The following is an 18,434-nucleotide window of genomic DNA, read 5'->3' on the forward strand; positions in this document are numbered from 1 at the left end:
ATTTTGGGCTATCATCTTCATTCAAATTAGGAAAATTAGAAAGTTGGGAATGTTTAAAACACCTCCTGAACAGCAGTGAGTGTTGCTGAATGACCTCCTGGGTTTTTTCATCAGGGTTTATTTTTTGAAAGATCTGATGCTTATCTCTGTGACTCAAATGTAATTGTAATATTTTAGAGGCACCAACCAGGGTAAGTGGTAACGTGGGAATCACTGACACTGTTACAATCACTTCTACATGGGGAAATGCAACCCACCAATCAAGTGAAATCAAACAATTACCCATAATCAATACCAGTGTAAACGTTAAGTAGGTTTGTACAAGTTTGTTTGGTGATTATTCTTCAGTAATTGACCATTTCATATTTCCTTTTCAAGACTATTTGTTTACCTTTGCTGAATAGCTGTTTCTAATTAGTGTCTCGTTTGTTTTTCTCTTGTCTATTATTTTTCAATTGACTTATTTTCCTGACAAAGGCATTTGTTTAACACTGAGGTTTGTCGTGGCCTCTTAAGATAAATCTTAGGTCAGTCTCTCCCTTAGTCTTAGGTCAGAATAGAATATTGAAACAGTATTTTATGTATCATGATACTTTGGCTTACTCTTAAAGATTAACATACGACCAAAGAACACTGTGTTTTACCTTCTCAATGGTGTCTATGGAAGGCTAACATGGCTGAAAAGGGATTTCGGATGCAGGATGTTTGACAGAAAAAGAAGTATGTGGGGAATATTTGGCCACAATATATATATTATATACCAGTATTATGTATGTATTAAAGTCCATTTAAAGACAGGTTTACCTTGAGTTTCTTTGTGGAGTAGGAACATAGGAAGATGAACTGTACATATCAGGGTACATCAGTAATTCATCTGTTAGCTTGTTCACTTGTCAGTAAGATGCAGGAAAACGAGTCAGCAAACTATGAACAGATACAAATCCCAAACCAAATGGCAGTCCAGCTTTTTTTTTATCTGCACTCTCAAAACCACAAGGTATTTTTGTTGAACATTCATAATCAACTATGAAAAAAGTTCATCTTTGATTTGTACAAAAGATATTCACTTACTTTTCTATTAAACACTGCCAACACATTTGCCAACATTTTTTTTCTTATATTTGAAAGTTATTAACAATAAATGTATTCAAAAAAGAAAACCCAGGTGCTGATCTTTTGTTTTCTATTGTTTTTACTCCGAAACAATAATCACATAGTGCCACAGGACCAGATAAAGCGACGTTTTCCCAAAGCAAAATATTTACATATGCACATACTGGTGATGGGTGCTAACTTAGTGTATCACTATTCAAAAAAATATTTATTCCTCCTTATACATTCACAGAGCTCAAAGGAGAAAAGAGATCAAAATGAGGAAGCCACTAAAAGGTGCTCATGTCACTGTTTCTAGCAGACTCATTGGTATTTCTGTGTTAGGCTGTTCACTTTTTATCTTAGGACTAAGCTTCTCAGTAACAGTGCTGTCATCTACGTCACTGTTTTTCAGAATTAGCTCTGCTTCATTTACCTCTCCACAGGGACTCATTACAGAATGGTTCTCTGTCTCCTCATCTGACTCCTTCTCCTTTTCTGACTCTCCTGAAGAAGTCGTCCCTTCAGGCAAATGGCTTTTCTTCTTATGCTTCTTCTTGCTCTTCTTCTTACTCTTTTTTGAGTGTTTGTGGTGACGATGTGTTTTGGTATCACCATTAGGTGTTTTCTTACTTTTATCTGGTTTCTTGGGGCTCCTTTCTCTGCTTTGCTTGTTTCTTACCCTCTCAGTGCTTGAGCCTCTTGATCTTTCTCTCGCTTCTCTATGAGTGTCTTCATCTTTGTCTCTACTGTCTCTCTCTTCACTTCTATTCCTACACTTGTGCTCCCTGTCTTTATCCCTGTTTCTCAGCCTGTCTTGCTCTCTATCTCTACTTCTACTCCTTGATCTGTCTCTACTCCTGCTCAGATACCAGTCTTTCCTCCTTTCACTGTGTCTGGATCTGGACCATTTGTCCTCTTTGTCCTGGTGGGAGGACCTCCTCTCTCGACTCCTGCTCCTCCGCCTGCTGTCGTCTCGTCTGCTGTGAGATCTCTCAGATCTTGGTGGGCTTCTGCTGCAGTGACGCTGCCTGCGCGACCGGTCTCCATATCGCTCTGATTGCCACCCGTCTCTGCGACTTCCCCTGACGCTGCGGTCTGGTGACATGTGCAGATCCCTGTCGGCCTCCCAGAATTCATTGCCAGGGTTTCGAAATACATGAAGGAAGTTACAGTGCTTCCCTTTGTGGCACTTCTGTCTGTCAAACAATCCTGAGACAGGAAAAACCAACACGAGTAAGATAGTAAATACACTGAACTGAATCTTGTGTCTCTGCAGTTAATGTCACCAAGTGAAACTCCCTCTCATAACAGCATGAATACGTTTCTCACCACATATAGCATTCTTCCACCGTGTAACAGGACATATCTCACAGTGAAGCTGCCGGCCTGCATACCACCTCCCATTGAACTTGATGAAGGCTTCTTTACACTGCTCCTCTCTGGACAGACAACAGATATAAAAGAAGACAAGAGTTTTATCCAAAAATTCAAACAACGGACAGTTTATTTAGTTGGCAAAAATCAGAGGAACAGTGTGACAAACTTACGTGTCAAACTGAATGTAAACATTTCCTCTCAGGTGTGGTTCGTAATTGCAGCTAACCTAAAAAAGAAAATGTATTAATGGCACTAAATAAGTATTTTTATTGGTAATAATTTGATCATCCAATGAGTCAGTGTTACCCTGAACAGTGCAGTTTGAGGTTTGCAGTTTACTTCAGAAAGCTGACTGTAACTCAGTGAATGCAGACATACTGACTGATCTCACCCTACCTTGAACTGAACCACCTTGCCGACACTCTTAAACTCTGGCAGGACATCGTGGTAGAACTCGAGGAAAGACTCTTGCAGATCCTCCTCGCTGTGTTCCAAACAGGCATCAACGTCGTAATCATCACGGCGTGACTCCTCCATGCCAAACGTCGTAAACATACTGCGGATCATCAGAGTCGGACTGGCTGTGGGATAAATGTGCTTCCGAGAACATCTGGACTCATAGAGACAGACAATAGGAGAAAACACAAAAATATGGGAAAATGTGTCTACATTCATTCGAACGCGACTCAAATAGCAGGTTTATGAATTTTGCTAGTCATGTCAAAAGAGAAACAGATTGTACCTGTCTCCAAATCGACATGCTCCCGTCTTAAGGAAGAACGGACAGTTATCTAAATCACGCTCTGTCCCAAAGTTCTCTGATTTTTCTGTCACCGGAGCCTCAGGATTCATCCACGGTCCTCCATTAGCCAGCTAGAAGTGAGAATATTACCACAAAAGTATATATACTGTATAGTTTGGCTATGAAATATAATGATATATTATACATTTTATGTAACTGTTAGGTTTTAGTCTTATACAGTCAAAAGACTTGTCATTGGCATCTGCAATGAGCTAATACGATCTGATATATCAGTCTGGCCGATTTATTGGTCAGGCTCCAAAACTATTATTTCCATAGCAATGATGCCTTGAACTTATGAACTTGAACTTGAAAATATATCTGAGTTCTGTCCCATTAGACATAGGATATAATATACCCACCAACTCGGGAAACCCTGAAAATCTATAAATAATATAAAAATGTAATGAAGACAAACATACAGTTATGTGGTATCACATTCATGTGTGTTTATACCTGATTTTCAACTTCATCCAACATTTTCTCAACAGCCTCCTACAAATGGTGTAAAGACACGGCTGGTGAAAAGTGTGTAGAGGTCAACATACTGCAGCATATCTGTTTTTGTGGGTTAAGACCACATTCACAACGACGCGTAGGCACACTGGCATTTAAGAGGAACCTTTTCCAGATTTCTGAACTCTTGTAAAACAATTTCACAGACAGGTGTCACATAAAGTAAAAGATACATCCTTGTTGTGAGAGCTGAAGGTGCCGTAAGGGTTAGTTAAGGAGTAGGATGGTTGCTCGTGCCGCTCAGTCAAGGAAAGATTTTAAAAGAATCACGCACAAAGCAAAAACACATTTCAAAACAAAAAACTCACTCAGCTAGGGAGATGTATTTAACCATATCTTAATCTTCACTTCTGCATGGACAGTATAAAAACTTATGGTTAAGCAGAAGAGGATATATGTCTTTTTGATTCTATCCTCCTGGGGCCCGTTTCACCTCTCTGTCTCGTTTCTCCTGCTGCTTCTTCTCTCTTTCTTCTTGTTCTCTCCTCTGCTGGGCCTCCCATTCCTCCTTTATCATCCTCTGTGAACACAAAAAGACATAAAGCCAATGAATAAAACATTTAAATTTTATTTAGAATAGGTCCAACAGGCTCAGGTACTGTCATCAATTAATCTCCACAGCAACAAGCCTTAATTGATATCAGTAATCCCGTGTCAGGCTCCAATTATTCATATAATCTGGGAGTAAACTGTCACTATCAGCAGCTGTTATAATTTGTCAGGTTTCTAGAACTGTACATGCTCTCTATGATGATACAGTAGAAACAGTAGATTACCTCCTCCTCCTCTTTTCTTTTCCTTGCAGCTTCTTCCCTCTCAGACCTCAGCCTGAATTCCTCCTGAGCAAGTCTCTCTCTTTCCAACCACTCTTCATGTAGCCGCAGTCTGCGATAACACAAATCAAACACAATGAAGATTAATAAAAACCTGTGCAATCAAAGGTGTGTGTGCTATTTATCACTGAATGTGTAGCTGCTTCACAGCAGAGTAACATTAGTATTGACCTACCTTTCCTGCTCAGCAATACGGTTTTCCTCATCATCTTCATCATTTATTTCTTCTTCTTCAGGTGTATAGCCAGCTTCATTTTTTAAACCTATACCAGAGTAAATTATTAATTGTTGTAATTAATGCTGCAAATGGTGCAGCTACAACTGTAGAACTGACAGCAACACCAAGATGACAGCTGCTGCATCTCCATACCACAGTCTCTGGCTTGGGCGAGAGCTTGGCGTTTCCGTTTTCTTCTCTCTTTCCTCTGAGCAGCTCTGCGTTGCTTTTGGCTAAAATGAAACCGATGTCAGATGAAACAATGTCATTTCACATACAAGGTGGACACAAGCACAGACACAAAATGGGGGCTGTGAAAAAGTTCTAGGAATCTCAGTTCTTATGAACCTCAGGGAAACACGAGAGCCCTGATGCTAGCAAGGGTGCAAAGATCCAGGTTACAACAACAAATATTTTCATGTAAAATCTCTGAAAACAAAAGAGAAGACAAAACAGGCGATGCTTACCAAGCAAACACCATATGAAAAATATTGTGAGGGCTGAGTTATTTAAGCTAGACCTGGTCTACTGTTGCCTGGATGGAGAAAACCCAGTGAAATCCCCATTATTTTGCTTTCATAAGACTTCACAAATACAAAAGTGTTTTTTAAACAACACTAAGGCTCTAACTATGTCTTAATACCCTTTTACAACAATAAGTGGTGCAAAAATGTATAACAGGTTCCTCATTACTGCCATTAACTTTAGTGATATGGTCTAATGTAATAAAACAGCCGCGCAGCAGTGTAAGCAGTCTTTAATGCCCAGTCTATGTGAAATAAGTGTTGATTCAGTTCTGTAACATTATCAGAGTACCCTGAAGCTGCAGTTTGACTTAGTTTTAAACGCGTAATTGGGTATTTCGCATGGAATAATGTATGCCGGGCCGCAACTAACATTAACGGTAACGTTCAATTTTAAAAACGTCGTGTTAGCAAGAACAGTAGGACTGTAGCACGGTTACAGCACTGCAGAGACGTTTATGCTATTTTTATGTTGTTGTAGTCTACATGTCCTAAATATTATCATGTTATTTCATAAGATTTAAAAAGAGACACAGACCTTAACTCAGAAGCAGAGATCGGTGGGGGAGTGGATGCTGCCATCACAGCAAACGGTAGCTAGCTAGTTAGCACGACAACGTATTTTAGGCCGTTATTTCGTCCCATCAGCATTTAGTTAAAAAACAAAAAACATTTGACCAAATGTTCTCGTACTGGACGAGTAATTTCTGAGCTGGATTTCGTTTTCCAAAGTCCTGATATGACCAAATAATTTCTGTTTATTCTTAACTTTAGTTAGCTGCATGGGGACTTGTTTTGATCGTGAGCGCCAGAGGAAGAGGTGGAGTTACTGTAAAGTACTACCGGTTCAAAATCCCTATTCAAATATCATGACTAACTTTTTGTCTATACATTATACAATGAACAACTTTACAGTAAATACATACATTTTCACATTGGTGATTGGGTTGTAAAATCTTGATGAAACCGCAGTAGATAGAGAGAAAATGAAAATGTGTATAGACATATTTGTACGTTTTCTAACCCTTTCTCTGTCTGTTTTAGAGGATAAATTTAATGTGATGATTTGCACTTTGTTACAAGGACATTATTCATACTATAGAGAAACTTCTTTCCACTCTGTATAGATAACCTAAATGTTTTTCTGTAAGAAATCTTAAGTTTAAACCGTTTCTGGATGATATTGAAGCCATTGATGTTAATCCTAAAATGAATGGCTTCAATAAACTTTCCCATGGAGATAACAAAAGGCTATTGGTCAGTGGGAATTTCATCAAATATGGAAATACAAGGAAAGTAAAATATGACAATGACAGACCAAATGGTTGAATAATAATTTCTTTATTTGCTAAACCATTGCCTAAAAGGCACTGCACAGACACCTCAGTGTCAACAACAAAGCATTTTTTGTAACCAAAAACTTACTAAAAATACAACAACAATGGCAAAACAAAGTATAGAAGTTCAAATCCCATACACAAATCTATTATCTGTACCGTGACACTGCGTGTGCCTTCCTGTGTTTGCAGTTGCTTTAAACACAAAAAGACTCATTATTTAGCAGTGGAACATAAATACCACATGACATAAATTCTGTCGACAATGGAGTATTTAGTCAGGTTTCCAATAACCCCACTAAGCCCTCATTAAGGTTACAGGTGGCAGCTCCTTCTCCAAAAATAGCAACGGATAATAACTGCAAACACTGTAAGCGGTACTTTGCAAGTACTTCAGCCTTTTGTTTAGGCATCCCTGACATCCCTGGCACTCTCTCTCCCTCTTACACTCTGTGTCATTCACTTTTCTTCTCTGGCGTTGGCCTAAGAAAGAAGGCAGGCCTACTGCAGCAGCGGTAGCACAGAGCCTGAGGCACCAGAGCGTACAGGACATTAACCAGCAAGAAGACCAGCTGGCTGTCAGCAGGCACTCTGTAGGAGAACGGCGTCCGTGTGTGAAGAGACGCACCGATATGAGAGAACTGGGCCTGTGAAGTAAAGCAGAGAGAGAAAAATGGGAAAATTACAACGATGACTAAAAGCTTCACAGTTAGTGTATAAACATCAACAACAAGATTGTTTTCTTAAATCGCTTGCTCATGAAGGTTTCACATATTTTGAATATCTTGTTCACCTGATGTAACAGGTACATGATGATGATGTCTCACTGATATCTGAACAAAATCCGTACAAAAGTTTAAACAGATTTTTCAGTTTATTATATTAGTATGAATAAGTATTATTAAGTATTATACTACCATTGATTAATATTTAAATAAAGTCTTATTGGAATTTCCCATGAGGATCCTGTTTTCATGAAGGAAAAACACAATCACTGACTACGCCCTCCACCCTTTTACTAGCTTTCCAGAATTATTGTTTCCCTTTTTGTAGCAATGCAAATCTTGACAAGACATCACATTGTCTACATTTTACAGTTCATATAAAAGAATAAATATAAGAAAACAAAAGTAAAACAACAAAATAAACTTAGGCAACGGTTGTTTTAGGGTGGATTACTCCTTTAATAGACTGTTGAGCCACATAAGCTGGACAAATTCTGGTACTGCCACTCATCCTCAAATATTTTTCAATCTAACAGACTCCTGCCAGTTACCTTTTTCATAGAAAGTCACTGAAAAGAGACACATGACATGTCTCATAGCAACCACGACTGACGGAGCATCAGCCTCCCTATTTATAGCCTGGCCGAACAGCTGACATCTAAGTGAATACCACCAATACCACCATTCCTCCTGGTCTGAAGTCAGCTTCTGCCCTTATCCTGCCGGTGAGTGACGCGCCAGCCTGCAGCTCAAACACAATAGCTGCTTTGTGTTGTGGAGATGTGACTGACTGCTCTCACCCCTCTTCAGAGTTTCCATCTTTAGATGTAAACAGATATGCATATGCCGCTGATTCAGACCATATCTGTTCATGCAGACACACTGGTGTTTGACTGCACAGAGGAATAACCTAAACAGAAATCATTCTGCAACCACTATATACTGGAGAAGGTTAGGGAGAAGCCTAGATTTGGCCAGATGCCCACTCTACCTAATTTACCTGAAAGGATGATGTCATTTGGGAAAGAAAATATTTTGCACATAACTCTTCCGGATTGAAGACATTTGTGTGGCTGCAAAAGGCAAAAACCACCTTAAGCACCTATAGGGAAGCTAATATACATGAAAAATGTATATTAATGCTCTTCCAAATATATTTAATAAGGAAAAAAAGTAGATTGAACAATAAGATGTCAAGAGTGAAATGGTAAAACTAGAGGAAAATTAAATATCTGTATAAGCTTTCGTATTAAAAACACTGTAAGGAGATTTGATTTAAGTTAAAAATGTTTGTGTCTAATCTTAATCAGTAAAGTGCTCCAAAGTGTAGGGGCTTTCCAAGTCCTACACATCTGTGGTTCACACATACAGGTGTTTTCACTCATCACTGATTGAGGACATGTGGGTGTGGATATACCAGAGCTCTGTCTAACTTCAACCCAAACAGAAGTCCAATCTGCCAGAATAAGTGGCTGCACCTGTGTGGGTGTGCAAGGTCTTGAAATACAAAGGCCTAGTCCCCAGTGACAGAGGGACAGCAATAACTAGCAGTACATACCTGTGCCAGTGCTCCTGAGTGTACAAGAGTCAGCTCTGGCATCCACTCACATCCTGGGACCAACAGCCCATAGAGAGTAATGATGTAGTATGGGCCAGAGTACAGCATGCTCACCAGCATCTGACAAACACAAATACAGTTCACTGCTTCAGAGATCTGTGTAATTCCAGTGTTAAGATGTAGTTTTGGCAGGTTTAATGTCTCTGAGTTACCTGAATTTTAGGATACGCTGAGGGGTCTTTCAGGTAAGGCTCATACTGCTGAGTGTAGTCTTGACAACATTTGCTGGAACAGTCCAGAACAACCTAAAATATAGACAGTCCTAAGTAGAGAGGCAGTCTACAGTATGTAGAGACATTGTGTAAACTGGGCAGTTGATCATCTTACCAGGCCTCTGAAGACACAGAAAGCTAAAGCAGGGATGAGGTAGACAATGAACAGTAAGTCCAGAGGTCTGTGGAGTAAACTTTTTCTTTCAGCCTCTTGGATGTTCTAACAGAGAGAAAACAACATCATGATGTTCAAACAGTGATCTCTATCACATACACTGGCTGGCTCTGTCACACACTCACAGGTGCAGTGTCAGATGCTGAAATGATCTCAATCACAGACACACAAAAACTCAAGTTTGTGAGGACCATTTGTAAGAACAAGTTGTAAAGTATTTAGACATTCTGTGTAATGCTTTCAGTGTGTACTTCCTGCATAGTATAATTCCATCATGTCTTTCACTTTAATGTTTAATTATTGAAATATTCTCAGAATACAATATTGAAAAAAAGATGCTTAAATTGTGATGTTGCATGTTTCAAAACTGAACTGCAATATTTGCACTTTCTCAAATATGAGTACATGCTATGTATGGGAATGTTTCAGATAATGTATTCATTGTCAAAACTGCCAGTTTTGATTCTGACTTACTGTCCTCTGTAAGTCTCGTGTGGAGGGCTGGCTGAAGATGCGGAAACAGGCCCAGACAGACATTGAGATATACAGCATGTGGAGGAGGAACAGAGGACCAACTAGGGTCCCATACTTCCCTGTGAAAAGACAGTACAAGGTTATATCTTGCCGTGGGAAAGACAGAGAGCAAAACAGTACTAAATGTAGCACTATTTACAGTAAGATGTACGTCTTTCATTTCTAGTCTACAAAAAAGTAAAGTTTGGACCGTTATAGTATTCCCAGGGAAAGTATTTGCAGTGAGTTACATGGACTACCCTACACTAGCCATCTAAAGTATGCCATTATTTTTAGTGTACTTACCAACAGCATTCCCAAGAATGTAGACTATGGCACACATGAGAAAAGATCCCACCCAGTAGAGTCCAATGGCCCGGTAACTGTCCCTGTTCAAACCACGTAACACTGCCATTGTCAAAGCCAGATGAATACATTATACTTCCAAAGATTCAGACAGATAGATGGATAGATTGTGTAAACTTTAACTTAAGTATTACCCCCAAGTAATTGCTGCAATCATGAGCAGATACATGAGATAGTGCACACAGCCATCCCAATAGGAGATCATGTGCCCATGTGCTGTATTAATATGTGGATCTGCCTGAAACACAGGGTAGATTTATCAGCACCCTTACAGATAAGATGAAACATATAGGTCATTCACAAACACGATGCACAGCACAGCACTTGCCTCTTTGAGGTAAAACGTGACAAATCCATCAATGATGTTGTCCTGCTCCAGCCCAATGATCAGATTCACCACACTGAGGAATGCATGCACTGCAAACACTGCACAGATAGATGCATGCTTTTATTTAAATTGTGTGACAAAGTAGAGTAAACACTTTAAATTTACTGGCTCTGAAGCCTGGAATTATACATTTCTGTCAGAGATGGACCATGCAAAAGTGGTGTGTATCACATTTAACCCCACAAGATTTTATCTATCAAACACCAGACACTCATACAAAAACTTCTAAAGCCCATTAGTGTTCTGACATCTCTATTTTGATTCAAAAGTCAAACTATGATGATGATTTGGTTTAAAATCAGTATTTCTCTCCAAAGACTGCAGAAATTAAAAATATTTTGATCACAACGAGAAACATGCATTTGAGAATTCATACCATAGAAAAGAGGATCTGCTGGAGCCTTCTTCTTGATCATGAACCGCACTGAAATGGCCAGGATAAGGACTGTTGTACACCCAGCGAAGAAGAAAGCATCAGCACTAAATGCAATGTGAAAAATGTATATTTTTAAAAAATCTGACAAGTTGATTTTATGCAATTTATTCCACCACGTATTGGTAAAATTATTTTCACCAGCATTGAAATTAGAGGTAAGATTCAAAAATGAACAGATGCTGGCCTGTTCTCACTTACCTGTTGTTGTAAATGAGGGAATTAAACAAATAACAGATGGGGATGGACATCAGGGAGAGCACAAACACCCCAGTCCCTGCAGACGCGCTCATTGCGGAACAGGTTTGAGCGATTTCTCTTATCCGAGAATTGAGAATTTAAAATAATTCAGCAGCAAAAAAAAACGTTGATGTTAAGTTAATCACATTTCAAAGAATGGGGAAAAACTCGCGCTGTGTCTAGCAATGTAAACAAGGTATACACATGCAACTCAGCTCCAGGGTGCATGTTCTGTCTTGTTCTTCTGGTCTGTCTCGCTTTCACGCCCTCTCTCTCTCACCAGCTCTCTGCCTCCCACCTACTGTCACACACGCACACACACGCACACGCGTGCACACGCACACACACACCTTTTCTTGTATTACAAAGACAGCAGCCCTCCCAAACCAGTTTTTAGTAAGGACTTATTCCGCTTATATACATATACGTGTGTGTGTGTGTGTGTATGAACCATATAACACAAATTCCGCTTGAACAGAGAAATGACAACTTACTGATCTCTAACAAGCATGCATCATTACAGGGATGTAGCAGAGGAGTAAATAAGTTGCGTAAGCAAATTACCGGGACTAACTTAGTTTGTAAGGACAGAGCCTTTCATATTACAGTAGTGTTTCCCACAGTATAATCCTGCTTCTGTCCGTATAGAGATCGGGAGTGGGCCAAAGCCCCCTTCCACACCTCACAGCTGCTCATACTCACTGTGAACCTGCCTTACAGTGCTTAGCAGAGCAATTATAGTAAGTTTAGTTTTCATTATTATCCTCTATAAATAGGCTACAAGGGTTTGTTTATGTTCTTCTATTGAAAGTTGCGCACACTGACATCTAGGGGTCAGCAGGATGTTTAAAAAAATGAATAACAAATCGTGCATTTCACAAAGCAATAGTGAAAAGCTAATTGTAAATATTTTGCATAAGATAATTTTCATTATGGAGTAATCTGCTGTTGTTTTCTCCATTGGCTGGAACCATGAAATGTTTGGCATTTTGCTTGGGAAATTACATTAACGATTATCAAAATATTTGCCAGTTTCAGGTGTACTTTAGCTGTACCGTAGTTTATGACAAACAAAAGACATGATTTGTGAAGTTAACATTAAATAAAGCTGTAAAGTAATTGTGGTGGAGAAAAAAGTAGAATATTTCCCCAGAAGAAGTAGAACTAGAAAGTGGTGTGAAAATAAAAAAAAACTCAAGTGCACGTACGTTCAGAGAAATTTTAAATGTTTAGTTTTTATTATGGCAAAATAGTAATTTCGTAATTTACTCATTAAAGTTTGCTGTATGTTTGAAGGATACCACCCCCTTTAAATAAGACATTCAAAACATATTATATGAGTAAAAAAAAAAAAAAACAACTCACGTTTGCCTGGATTGTTCATCTTTAATTCCCGTTTGTTTACTTGTTTGTTTGTTTGTCACCCTTGAATTCAGGAATAAAGATTATTGAAAAAGAAACTGTTTCGGAGGAAGTGTACGCTTGCGTCATTTCTGGAGAGACGGTGGCTAGCAGGTAGCTACGCATCAAGGAGCGATGGCGTCCGCGGCGATGGATACGACGTAAATAAATAACAACACGCACGGTAGGTCGGTGTTTGCTCGTCAGTTATTAGCGAAACATTGTGGAGTAGAACAAAGAAAAAATAGAAGTGTTTCGTTATGGCGACCGGGAGCGGCGGCAGCTTGGCGTCAAACCATGACGTCCAGGAGGCAGCATCCAACTCGGCTCAGTCTGGAGCCGCTGCGGCGATCTCCAACGGGCCAGTCTCCGGTCCTGCGCCGTCAGCCTCCCCGCCTGTCCTCGGCCTACACCGGGAGCCCGTGTACAACTGGCAGGCGACAAAGAGCTCCCTGAAGGAGCGCTTCGCCTTTCTTTTCAACAACGAGCTGCTCAGCGACGTCAGGTTCATAGTGGGGAAGGGCAGGCAGGCCCAGAGGATACCGGCCCATAAATTCGTCCTGGCCGCTGGCAGTGCCGTCTTTGATGCCATGTTCAACGGAGGGATGGCCACCACTTCGGCAGAGATAGAGCTGCCTGATGTGGAGCCTGCAGCCTTTCTCGCCCTGCTCAGGTAGGACATGTGATCACCGTGCAGTGAACAAGTTCAAGACCCCTGAGCGAGTAGTTTATCTGAACCTCCAGCAAGCTCCAGCCCCAGTTACGTTCGAAGGAGGATTGAATAGATCTTTATTGTCATTGTCACAGGTACAACGAAATTTAAAGTGCGCTCCAGTCAGTGCATCATTATTAAAAAAATATAAAAACCTAATAAAAAAAAGAATAATTAAAAACATAAATCATAAACTGGAACTAAACTCAGGAACTGGCTGTATTTTGACACCACCTGCATAATGCAGATTCATTTCATATTTTAACATTTGTCAGCCTAAAATGCGATTGCTATACGTTTTTGAATTTATGCTGTGGGTAACAACATGAACGCCTTTTTCTTCTGTACAGGTTCCTATATTCTGACGAGGTCCACATCGGCCCGGAGACTGTGATGACGACTCTGTATACGGCTAAGAAGTACGCGGTCCCTGCACTGGAGGGTCACTGTGTGGAGTTCCTCACCAAGCACCTCAGAGCTGACAATGCATTCATGCTCCTCACTCAGGTTATTTTCAGTCACATCCCATGTATTTAACACTCAAAAACTCAAATGATGCTTGGCCAGACACCACCAGCGGAAAAGTGAGAAAATAGATTCATAGCGTTTCAGGTGAACTCACACTTTAAGACATAAGGCACCAGAATAAGAGAATCTTAAGGGCAGGAGCTGAAGGTTTCAGTAGAGATTGATTTGATTTTTAAAGGTATTTTCTGGGGCAATATATGAAATAATTTAATAACAGTTTTGCACTGTTCTTTCCACCTGCTGCAAACTGTCTGACAGCAGCCCTTATAATGCCGGATGAAGCCATTTTTCTCTCTTTTTGTCCACAGCAGACCATCTCACAGCCATTGCTGGTAGAGTTTTTATGACATTAGCTTTTCTATTTTTGGTTTGTGCTGCTGTTTGTTTGGGTTCAGGATTTTGTTCTGCTGCTCCATGCTACGCCTTTTGGGTGCATGCTCATTTGCTTTCTGATCAAAACCCACTCCTCTTTTCTTGTCCAACATGACAACACTAAGAATAAACATCTATAAGCCACCTAAATTAGAAGACACATACCCAGCAGTGTAATTATCCCTGCCACTGTTTGCCCACCCATTTTAATTTCATTAACATTTAATGACGTTTGAAGGATGTTTTTGCCAAAAACCCAAATTTGTCAGACTTAAATATAGAATTTACCAAATATGGTGGTTAGAATACAAGATATCAAAAATCCTTTTTCAGTGTTTTCATTAAAATTAAACTTTTATTTCCCCAAACATCTTTTGGGTTAATCTGGCACAATATTTAGTAAATAAAGCGTTACCTTTGTTTTTTTTTTTTTTTTAATTGCATCAGTTCTACTTTGGTGCGCATAACGTAAATCACTAGAATCGACTGATAAATACTTATGTGGCTTGTTTTGTGCTTTCATTACAGGCAAGGTTATTCGATGAGCCTCAACTTGCCAGTCTCTGCTTAGACACCATCGACAAAAGCACTGCAGATGCAATAAACGCAGAGGGCTTTACAGATATCGACCTTGGTATGTGAGTCTTACTGACCTGATATTTCCTTTTGTGCAACTTGATTGGCTGTGAACTCATGAATATTCTGTGTGTTTGTATGTGTAGACACCTTATGTGCAGTGTTAGAAAGAGACACACTCAGCATCAGGGAGAACCGTCTGTTTGGGGCGGTGGTACGCTGGGCAGAGGCAGAGTGTTACAGACAACAGCTTCCCCTGACCTCGGAGAACAAACAGAAGGTTCTGGGGAAAGCCCTCCCACTTATCCGCTTTCCGCTCATGACTGTTGAGGAGTTTGCTGCAGGTAAGCGTATCACAAAAATACAGCTTATTTCTCATGATGCAGTGGTTGTTCAGCACTACACTGAGATGTTCCTGATGTGTCCATACAACTCAAACCACAGAAATCAGTTTGATATTTTTTCTTGTGCAACAGGGCCTGCCCAGTCTGGAATATTGTTCGATCGGGAGGTGGTAAATCTGTTTTTACACTTTACAGTAAACCCCAAACCACGGGTCGACTACATTGACAGGCCCCGCTGCTGCCTCAGGGGGGAGGAGTGCAGCATTAATAGATTCCAGCAGGTTGAGAGTCGATGGGGGTACAGTGGTACCAGTGACAGAATCAGGTGAGGAGATGAACATTGTTGGGCAGCTATTAATCTGAGCGGAATGATTTGAAATTACTTTTTTTTTTCTAATTTTTTTTCTTTCTGTCTTTCTCCTTTTAAAGATTCAATGTTAACAGAAGAATATCCATAGTGGGATTTGGCTTGTATGGTTCAATACATGGACCCACTGACTATCAGGTCAACATACAGGTAACTTAATATGATGTAGTTTCAGTGGAAGAGATAAAGGTTGCTCCTGAACTTAACTTGCTCACTTTTCACTATATGGGTAAATCAACACCCAGCACTGTGTTTTGTGTTACTGTCAGTTATCAAAAACTATATAAGGCACAGTGCAAATGCAAAGTATCCTGCCAGCTGTTTTTTTTAACAATTTAAAGTCATTGTAACTTTGATTTTTTTTTCCTGTGCACCCTGTGCTTCATTCAATAAAGACATTATCTTGTTTTGTAGATCTTAGAGAGCGACAAACGCATTACACTGGGCCAGAATGACACAGGTTTTAGCTGTGACGGCACAGCAAACACATTCAGAGTGATGTTCAAGGAGCCTGTGGAAATCCTACCCAATGTCAGCTACACTGCATGTGCCACCTTAAAGGTCAGTTTAAAAAAATGTCCTGAATCGTCTCAATGAATGTAATCTGTTTTCCCCATGATAAGGATTAACCCAGTGCCCTTTTTTGAAATTTCACAACTCAGGGCTCAGATTCACACTACGGCACAAAAGGGTTGAAGAAAGTGACCCAGGAATCAGCAACAGGGACCAAGACAACATTCTTCTTTTTTAGCTCACCTGGAAATAACAATGGTACATCAGTGGAGGACGGTCAGATACCAGAGATCATCTACTACACTTAGACTTAACACGGTGTCATGCAGGTACACTGAACCAGCGAGACCTCAGACTGCTGGGAAGACTGGATTGCTGGAGATATACACAGTGCCTCATGATCCCAGTTGGAATAAAGAATGTGTGTGTGTGCGCATGTGTATGCTGTATGTGTGTATCTGTCTATACCATAGGCGTGTAAAGACATGATCAAGATTGTGGAAACTGACGGAGTTGTGGGAAAATCACAGCTCAGGTGTGAAAAAAACAACAACTTTGGGGCATAAACTATATCATCAGTTTTAAGTGATCTAAATACTAATGTCCTGTCTGTGTGTTACTATCAGTAAGCTGCCAGTGCAGGAGTTAATCCTGCACGAGCGAAACTACAAAAACGGCTACCATTTGTTGGTTGATGCCATTTCATATTGTTATTTTGTCAGTTTTTGGTGATGCATTTATCGAAAGTATAATATTTGCTTATTTTTTTATTGTGCACTGTTATCATTTATTCAGCAGGTGTCTTTAAGTAATTTTTGTAAAGGATCCATGTGTGTTGTGTAACTTTGCCAGTGGTACATGCTGTAATTTCTGACTTCATGTTTGCTTAGCACTTAATTAATATGTTGAAAAAAAAAAAATTAAATGAAAAACTTTTTTGGCAATAAAATGTAATAAGACCAAAGTAAGACTGTTTGCTTTGATAAACTCCAGATGAAGTTGCTCTTGGGTAAATTGTATGTATAGCCTATATCATTCCTTTTTCTGTCACTAGGTGATGCTAAATACTCTATAATCTAGAGCTATCAAATTACTAAACAGATAAACTGCAGAGCCACCCAGTTAGCTCAGTTGGTAGAGCATGAGACTCCATCTCGGGGTCGTGGGTTTGGCAGCACCTCCTCCCGTGGGCCCACCACCCGTGGGAGGTGCCATAGGACCTCGGTGTATTGTGGACTGGGCCTGGACCCAGATAAGCGGCAGATAATGACATGACACAAACTGCAGATTGGGAAGGGTAGGCCAGTGGTTCCCAACTTGGAGGTTAAAACTAAGGGACTGTGAGATGATCAAGGGGATGAAAATTAAAAAAAAAAAAAAGGAAACTACCACATGAGTAGCATTTTAATCTTGCAGATGGTTCAGGTGGAGAAATTCCTACTTGCTTTATGTACTGTTGGGTAGTTTAATGTAAGATGATGTAAAAGCCTATTTAATGTTTTGGATGAAATTTTTAATTTAATAATTAATTATAGTTTAATTATAGCTGTCAAAAATATAGTGGAGAAATGAGTACAGTATTTGCCTCTGAAAGGAGTTTGAGCATAAAATGTTAATATTTACGTACATTTCCCCACAGATTTAACTCATGCATAGTGCTTGAGGAAATGTAGCTACTTTCCATCACTGGAAATAGTTCATTTTAAGGGGTCGCAAGCCAAAATGTTGTTGATAGATAATAAGCTTTTGATCGTACAGTATTGTGCTCATGTCACTGTTGCAGTGTCTAAATGTTATGAAAAGGAATTAATGTGAACGCTTAATTAACCCTTGTAATAAGGTTCATACATCTGATGTTTTAAAAGTGCAAAAATGCAGCAAAGTAATGTGTCCCTCAAATATGACGGAGATAGATCCAGAAAACTAATGAGCATTGTCATTTTAGCTTGTGTGTGTCCTCCTAAATCCTGATGCAAATCTCAGTAATGCTAGATTATATCCTTTTGGATGTGTTCTGTTCTTATTCTCCTAGTGAAAAAAGAAAATAAAGCTGTGTTGTCTGCTGAACGCTGCGTCTACAGCACAAAGATGAAGTGCTCTTAGACTGCATAATCTGCACATTCATACGAGACAGGCAGTGGAAATAAGGCCACTTTAGACAGCTGTGAGTGGGCTTTGACGAGGAGAGTGATCCACAGAGGCTGTCAGGTGAGTCACCGGGACCTGAGAGCTTCTCCTGCTGACTGCCCA

At 39.9% G+C, this 18,434-nt stretch overlaps 3 protein-coding genes across 9 annotated transcripts; 1 reads left to right on the forward strand and 2 right to left on the reverse strand.

Annotated features, from left to right (window-relative positions):
- Positions 1–719: 719 nt before the first annotated feature.
- Positions 720–6,178, reverse strand: zrsr2 (zinc finger (CCCH type), RNA-binding motif and serine/arginine rich 2). Its single transcript, XM_041044876.1, has 11 exons — positions 5,903–6,178; positions 4,994–5,073; positions 4,799–4,886; positions 4,567–4,675; positions 4,224–4,310; positions 3,731–3,769; positions 3,215–3,345; positions 2,869–3,082; positions 2,643–2,698; positions 2,425–2,534; positions 720–2,304 (listed from the first exon to the last, which is right to left on the reverse strand). The coding sequence occupies exons 1-11, from the start codon at positions 5,944–5,946 to the stop codon at positions 1,394–1,396; spliced, it is 1,869 nt and encodes a 622-aa protein (XP_040900810.1). The 5' UTR covers positions 5,947–6,178; the 3' UTR covers positions 720–1,393.
- Positions 6,179–6,716: 538 nt separating this feature from the next.
- LOC121181168 (transmembrane 6 superfamily member 1-like) lies at positions 6,717–12,807 on the reverse strand. 6 transcript variants are annotated; one of them, XM_041037008.1, is made up of 11 exons: positions 12,737–12,807; positions 11,333–11,672; positions 11,075–11,178; positions 10,639–10,736; positions 10,445–10,548; positions 10,251–10,333; positions 9,906–10,024; positions 9,372–9,476; positions 9,197–9,289; positions 8,985–9,104; positions 6,717–7,348 (listed from the first exon to the last, which is right to left on the reverse strand). In XM_041037008.1, the coding sequence occupies exons 2-11, from the start codon at positions 11,422–11,424 to the stop codon at positions 7,157–7,159; spliced, it is 1,110 nt and encodes a 369-aa protein (XP_040892942.1). In that variant the 5' UTR covers positions 11,425–11,672; positions 12,737–12,807; the 3' UTR covers positions 6,717–7,156. The 6 variants fall into 6 exon arrangements, with proteins under 6 accessions (XP_040892942.1, XP_040892950.1, XP_040892959.1 ...); XM_041037016.1 differs by having other exon boundaries at positions 11,333–11,449; positions 12,737–12,776; XM_041037025.1 differs by lacking the exon at positions 11,333–11,672 and having other exon boundaries at positions 12,737–12,805.
- Positions 12,808–12,978: 171 nt separating this feature from the next.
- Positions 12,979–17,148, forward strand: LOC121181152 (BTB/POZ domain-containing protein 1-like). Of its 2 annotated transcripts, none has more exons than XM_041036981.1 (8): positions 12,979–13,445; positions 13,835–13,991; positions 14,913–15,018; positions 15,107–15,304; positions 15,437–15,629; positions 15,734–15,821; positions 16,086–16,232; positions 16,334–17,148. In XM_041036981.1, exons 1-8 carry the CDS (start codon positions 13,033–13,035, stop codon positions 16,490–16,492), a joined length of 1,461 nt encoding a protein of 486 aa, XP_040892915.1. In that variant the 5' UTR covers positions 12,979–13,032; the 3' UTR covers positions 16,493–17,148. The 2 variants fall into 2 exon arrangements, with proteins under 2 accessions (XP_040892915.1, XP_040892922.1); XM_041036988.1 differs by having other exon boundaries at positions 15,500–15,629.
- Positions 17,149–18,434: the final 1,286 nt, after the last annotated feature.

Source organism: Toxotes jaculatrix, chromosome 1, assembly GCF_017976425.1.
Source record: "Toxotes jaculatrix isolate fToxJac2 chromosome 1, fToxJac2.pri, whole genome shotgun sequence".
Classification (NCBI taxonomy): domain Eukaryota; kingdom Metazoa; phylum Chordata; class Actinopteri; family Toxotidae; genus Toxotes; species Toxotes jaculatrix.

Coding starts and splice junctions, on each gene's coding strand:
- zrsr2 (XM_041044876.1), bottom strand. CDS start 5,946: ATGGCAGCATCCACTCCCCCACCGATCTCTGCTTCTGAGTTAAG. Junction 4,311..4,566: donor AAAGAAAAGAGGAGGAGGAG/GTAATCTACTGT, acceptor TTGTGTTCACAG/AGGATGATAAAGGAGGAATG. Junction 3,770..4,223: donor AGGAGAAACGAGACAGAGAG/GTGAAACGGGCC, acceptor CACCATTTGTAG/GAGGCTGTTGAGAAAATGTT.
- LOC121181168 (XM_041037008.1), bottom strand. CDS start 11,424: ATGAGCGCGTCTGCAGGGACTGGGGTGTTTGTGCTCTCCCTGATGTCC. Junction 10,025..10,250: donor CATTCTTGGGAATGCTGTTG/GTAAGTACACTA, acceptor GTCTTTTCACAG/GGAAGTATGGGACCCTAGTT. Junction 9,105..9,196: donor CAGCGTATCCTAAAATTCAG/GTAACTCAGAGA, acceptor TGTGTTTGTCAG/ATGCTGGTGAGCATGCTGTA.
- LOC121181152 (XM_041036981.1), top strand. CDS start 13,033: ATGGCGACCGGGAGCGGCGGCAGCTTGGCGTCAAACCATGACGTCCAG. Junction 13,446..13,834: donor GCCTTTCTCGCCCTGCTCAG/GTAGGACATGTG, acceptor TCTTCTGTACAG/GTTCCTATATTCTGACGAGG. Junction 15,019..15,106: donor CTTTACAGATATCGACCTTG/GTATGTGAGTCT, acceptor TTGTATGTGTAG/ACACCTTATGTGCAGTGTTA.